Genomic DNA, 6,609 nt, shown 5'->3' on the forward strand with positions numbered 1-6,609 from the left:
ATAATAATAAAAAAAAATAGTATAATACTTATCAAGTGACAAACAATAAATAAATATCATACACATTTAAATAGTCATCACAACCAAGAGTTAAAAAAATATTATGAAACTTTATAAATGTATAATTAACATTTCACATTTTATGAACTAACTTTAAATTTGTAACATTTTTCAATAATAACTCTGTGATCAGCAGAGTAACTAGGCAACAAAATAGAATTTACATAGTTTTTACTATTATCATAACTCCATAATATGTAATATATTATTATTTAAAATAGCATAATTTTTTTAACTTACAAATTTTACTCAAAAACTATTGAATAGGGTATCCAGGGATCACCAAATAATCATTTTGGAAGGCCACTTTGGCAATTGGGAAGTTTTCAGATGCCATTACAATTTAATGTAGTTGCTTATCTAAAGAAAAAGAAAGTAAAATTAAAAATTAACAAAAATTCCATTTAATTTACCTTCAGAAACCAAATAATTTAAAAAATAAATTTCACCCACAGATCTGTCATATGGTGATTCCTGGTTTTAACTATAAAAAACCCTATTTTAAAATTTGCTTCTTCTTAAATTGTAGAAAAATAGCTTATATGTAATAATTTAATATACTAGTTAATTAGTTACAATTTGATTCTATCCGATACTGGAACAAAAATATTTAATATAATAAATTAATAGTATTTAGGAACCAAAATTATAACATAATTTTTAAAGTGATTACCAGCATTGATTACACAATACACATGCCTTATAATATAAAATGCACGGTCTCTAATAATGATATATGTTATTTATTTTGTTTATAAATTTTTTACAACTAAATCTCTAAAAATAAAATACAATTGTACAGTTTATTTCTTTGATTTGCAGTACTAGATTCTAATATTGATTTGTATTTGTTCAATAATATTAATAAATAACAGTTTCAATATAAATAATTTAGGCCATTTAAAAGGCTTTAAAGAGTTTTTAATTTTAATTTTATATTTTGTTTAAATAGCTACATACAAAATAAAAATTAAGCACTATAATACATTTTCATCCAGCAATTATTACAATATTGAAATTGATGTTTATTATCAGTTTTTGAATTAGTATAATATTTTATTAAAGGTATATAACTTAAAAAATGTGTATTTAATAATGTTTGTAATAATATTTTATTTAAATAATCGATTGCTTGTGTAGTTGTTTTATAAATATTAATAATAGTAATAATAAAAAATGTGTACATTTATAATACTAAGTTCTTATTAATGTTATTTATATTACATACTTGGAAATTAATGTACTAAGAATTTTACATTATCCAAATAGTTTTAAGGAACAAATTACAAATAAATAATACACAATAATACATTAATAAACTGGTATTTGTTAAATATGATAGAATTTTATGAATTTATATTTTATATACCTTTTAAAATAATTAATGGGTACAAGAAACACACTCAAGAAAAAAAAAATATACATATTTTAATAGCTAAATACAAGTAAAAATGAGCAACAAAAATAAGCAAATACTAACTTAATATTAATGAATCACACAACAATGACGTATATTTTGAATTGGCCCCTGGGAATAAATTAAAATTTAAAATAAACAAATAAAACGTAGTTAACTTAGTTTACTAAGGAAATTACTGTAATTAGATTTAATTAAATATCTAAAGAATTATTTCATTATTAGAAATTTAAAATGTATTCTTAACAAAATAATCCATCTGGTTACTTAAAGCTAAAATGTTTATTTTTATGCCTACAAATGGCTAAAATAGGAAACATGATGTCAACAAATTCTTATAAATATAATATGTTCATTACTAGTTAAAAAAATTAACATAAATAGATGAACACTAAGTTAAAGTTATAATATAGTCAAACTAAGTTGACATATTATTATAATATGATGTTATACCATGAGGGACTATAGTTGGTAAATATTTTAATTTTAGGGAATAACAAATATTTATTACGTATTATTTAAATTTAAATTATTATTGACCGTGACGATGAACCCTTTCAACATGAAGGTCAAATAATAATCTGTTGCTTTCATAATAATAAGGATTTTGATCAGAAGTCAGATCTGGATCATATTGTAAATCTTGTGGGTCGTCAACACTGTTTTGTTGATGATTTACATCAGGATGACTATAATCAGTGGCCGTTTGCTGGCTATATTGTGTTGATGTAGATGCATTCTATAAATCGATTTATAAAGATAGTAACAATTAGAATTATATGATATTATATAGCAGTTAATTATCAGTATACTTAAAATGATGAATTATTAACTAAAATTTGAACATTATTTATAATATATATATATATATAGTACAATAGTCCATAAATAAATAGATTTGTGGAAATCATATTATTTTAGGATTGTGAGCTATATATAGCAAATTTATTTTACTAAGAAATCTGATAGTGATCAGATTTAATCTGATATTTGATGGATACTTCATTGTAATTACTACTTAATATCAATTGTCCATTAAATATTTATTAAGGTAAAATTGAATTGTAATATTTTATATGAATCAAAATCATAATTTTAAAGACTAAAATAACAGTATCATCTAATTCAAATTTTTCAATATATTGTGACAAATGTTTTTCTTTAGAATACATACTTAATAATTTTAATTCCAACACATTAAGTTAATAAAATTCTGTTAAATAATTTCATTCTGCCATAAAAATATTGAAAAATAAGTATTTCTAATAGAATATTCACTTTATAATATTATAATTTATAATTAAGTAAAAACTATTTACTTTTAATAATTATAGTATCTACTTAAATAAATATTAAATTAATTTTTATATATTTTTTTAACAACCTCAAATAAATATTTAGTTTTAAAGTTATTATGTACATAATATGAAAATATGGTTTACCTAATTATTAAATAAAAAATAATAAATAAATATAAGTAAACAAGTATATATTGATATTACATTGATGGTTAATAACCATTCTTTATCATTAATCTTGAAATATTCTTTGAAAACCTTAAATTACAAATCCAGTATTATTTATTAAGTAATACACAATTATATTGTAGTGATAAATTAAAAAAATCAATTGATAATGTAATTTATTATGTTTAAAGTTGATAATTATTCTATACACAAATATAGATTTCCATTAAAGGACATTCAAATATAAATAAAAATACTTACACCGTAGGCGTTTGTGATTGCCAAATGGTTTTCAGTGGCAAGTGGACCATCTTTCAAGTACATACTGTGCATTCGTTTGGACAAAGGTTTGTATTCGTCATCATATTCTTCTAATGGTCTTTTCCTAAACATTATGATTATTTTATAAAGATATTCAAGTAAATAATGCTATTTAAATTGATAAAGTTCTTAATATTTTACCTTATAACACGCAGAGTATCGGCAGCCATTTCAATTTTTTTTTTTTTTTTGATGAGAACTAAAAGAAGTGAAGAAATTGAAACTATTTTAAATATTTGTTAGAGAACTTTAAATGATATATACTCTTATATTTTTTGTTCTCGTCTTTAATACACGTGAACGGGGCGATTTTTTTTAAGTTGAGTAGATTATTCTAAACCGAAGAAAACATTTTTATTTTTGTACAAACAAAATAGTCGGAATTAGACAGTTAGTTTTTAGGAGAAGAAACATATTTAATACGTAGTAAGAATTACCCACGTTCACGAGTACCTAACGAGACATCTACAAGAGAGTTCGATACAGTCTTCGATTACTTCGACTTAAAAAATAAATACATAGTAAATACACACGATAATGAAAATCATATGTTCAGTAATCAGTGATTACTTTGTGGTGATAACGCAGGATAATAATATGGTGATAAAAATGGTGGTCAGCTGATGGTTTAAACTTTGATATTTTAAACCATGGTCATCACTTTAGTACTTTACTCTTTTGTTTTTTCAAATGGATCGCGGAATATTTGAATCTTGCGGTTGTGTCAATACTCAATTTTAATATTATACTTGGACAATTGACCGAAAAAGTTTATAGGTGTTACAAATATGTGACCTTCCGTCATTAACATTTTGCCTAGGAACCTTGTAATAAAAGTGTCGGTTTAATGATGTTTTTCAATTTCAAAGATGGTACTTATCTTTATTTGATGGACATTAGGAACCTTCACCGTTCCTTCCGAAGCAACCGCTGCTTAGTTAGAAGTTACTAAGCCCTAGCGAGCAAAATTGAAGCATCGTTGATTTGAATTTCGCATTGGGTTTTCGGCTTAATGTATTGACATTTTAAGCACCTTGCAAAGTCACACCAATTCCATTATAACTGCAGCAAACTTCTTTTCTTGAAAAACTATAGGTTTGCCAACTTTTTCGTCACATATTGAGGATACGATTTTTTTTTAAAGTTTTGTCGAAATTTCTTTTTTTGTTTTTACGTTTAAATAACTAAATTTTCATCACACTTGATATCGTTATTTATTTTGATGCATATTGCTTTTTATCATATTGAGGTAATAACTGCTGTATGTTTCGCAAACATTCGACACACAATAATACGCTATAAATAATATCCCTATAGATTTCAACTGTAGAAGTCATTTTTATTTTTTACCGAATGATTCACAAAGGTCTACTTGAAAAATCACAATGATTATTTAATTTTTTTATAAAATATTAAGCACACGTTCATCGCACAATACACGTAAACACAAACTAATGGACACGCGGTTACCATTTCCTCAGATAATTGTTTCCTTATATTTTATCAGCTTGCATTTTGTTAATTTGTTATAGTTTATAGATTACATTTTAAAGGACGTCGTACCTGTGTGTGTTGTCTCCGTCTTACTAACGCATACACAACATTAAATAATATACCTACGTTCAGCATTTCCAATTATATTGTGTTTGTTTATATTATAATGAAGTGACTGGTTATTAAACTTAAAGATAAGAACATTATCTGTGTTCTCTCGTCGGTTTTTTACGATACTTTTTATTTTTAAGTGAATTATAATAAGCATTTTTAAGTATTAATATTTTACATACTTTTAGCATAACTCGTTTAAAAATTAAAATTTCCTAAGAAATAGACGAGGGAACACAAATGATCTTCTTACCATTAAGTTTGACAACAGGTCATTTAACACTAATATTTAAGCTAAATACCCAAATTGGAACCACTGAATGTATATTTTGATGTGGTATAATATTATGCGTTAGTATTAATGTATTATAGTATAAGACGGAGACAATACATTCACGTCCCACGTCTATTAACGCGTACACATTAGCCGGTATTAATAACCTTATCTGCAATCATTGGAAATTTAATTTCATAAAATAATATTATTGGTCTACATATTATTATATAATACCATGGTCTATGAATAAGTAAAAAATAAAATTAGTCTAGTAGGTCGATTTCGACGGTAGGTCACATAATGGACCACAGCCATTAACGGCATGGACGCCGAAATCCTGCATATTAATCCATTATGGTCTTGTTGTCTGTTGAGTATTGACACAATAGCTCTTAAGTCCTAATATTAGGGAGGAGAGAGTATAGTCGTAGTGTCGTACTAGTCAGAGACCAAAGTCATACTAGAGTAATAGACTATTTGGATTTGTACACTGGCAGACTAATAGACTACTATTTATTATTATTATTATATTATTTTATATTGTTATTTGCAATGTACCTACCTATATCAAGGATGGATAATTTCAAAGATAATCACGTACATTTTTCGTATGGCCCGTATTACATTTTCAAATTATGTACTAAATTTTAGCGTTTATTCGTATTTTCTGTCTTACTAACGTTTTAAAAACAAACTACTACCCATAAGTGCCTCTAATGGGTGGCTTCTTATCTCCGGTCACTCAATCCATGTTACCTTCAACACATACGCTTATAGTAAAATAATAATTTCAGATTGTGTATTAAACTACAATAATAAGTAATAATAAGTATAGAGGATAATCCAATGGAAGCATCAAATGCGTTTAATAATTATTTTATAGATGTAGGTAAAAATCTGGCTTACAATCTAAACAAAAGATCAAATGTATTTTTTAATTTACATAGTAATAACATTTCAAATTGTTCTTTTGATAAGTTTTTTTTCAGATAAAGTAGATATATCAGAGGTAAGATCAATAATACAAAACTATAAGGATGATACTGCTGCAGGTTATGATAAAGTTACTGTCAAAATTTTAAAAAGTATTTCTGAATTTATTATCATTCCACTTGTTCACATTTTTAATTTGAGTATACAAAATGGTATATTTCCTGATGATTTAAAAATTGCAATTATTAAGCCTTTATTCAAGGGAGGTGACCGTAAATCTCTAAAAAATTATAGACCTATATCTATGCTAACAAACTTTTCTAAAATATTTGAGAAAGTCATAAAAAAAAGACTAATTTCGTACCTTGAAAAAAACAATTTATTATCAAAAAACCAATACGGTTTTCGACCTGGCCTAAGCACTGATAATGCATTATATAATGTGACCCAATTTTTATATGATTCTCTAGACAATGGTCAAAAAACGATTGCAGTTTTCATAGATATAGCAAAAGCCTTTGATACCATTC

At 25.1% G+C, this 6,609-nt stretch overlaps 1 protein-coding gene across 1 annotated transcript; it reads right to left on the reverse strand.

Annotated features, from left to right (window-relative positions):
* Positions 1-782: 782 nt before the first annotated feature.
* Positions 783-3,777, reverse strand: LOC132917782 (uncharacterized). The gene is made up of 3 exons (XM_060978677.1): positions 3,406-3,777; positions 3,205-3,328; positions 783-2,216 (listed from the first exon to the last, which is right to left on the reverse strand). The coding sequence occupies exons 1-3, from the start codon at positions 3,432-3,434 to the stop codon at positions 2,010-2,012; spliced, it is 360 nt and encodes a 119-aa protein (XP_060834660.1). The 5' UTR covers positions 3,435-3,777; the 3' UTR covers positions 783-2,009.
* Between the last annotated feature and the right edge of the window lie 2,832 nt (positions 3,778-6,609).

This window comes from Rhopalosiphum padi, chromosome 1 (genome assembly GCF_020882245.1).
Source record: "Rhopalosiphum padi isolate XX-2018 chromosome 1, ASM2088224v1, whole genome shotgun sequence".
In the NCBI taxonomy this organism is placed as follows: Eukaryota; Metazoa; Arthropoda; class Insecta; order Hemiptera; family Aphididae; genus Rhopalosiphum; species Rhopalosiphum padi.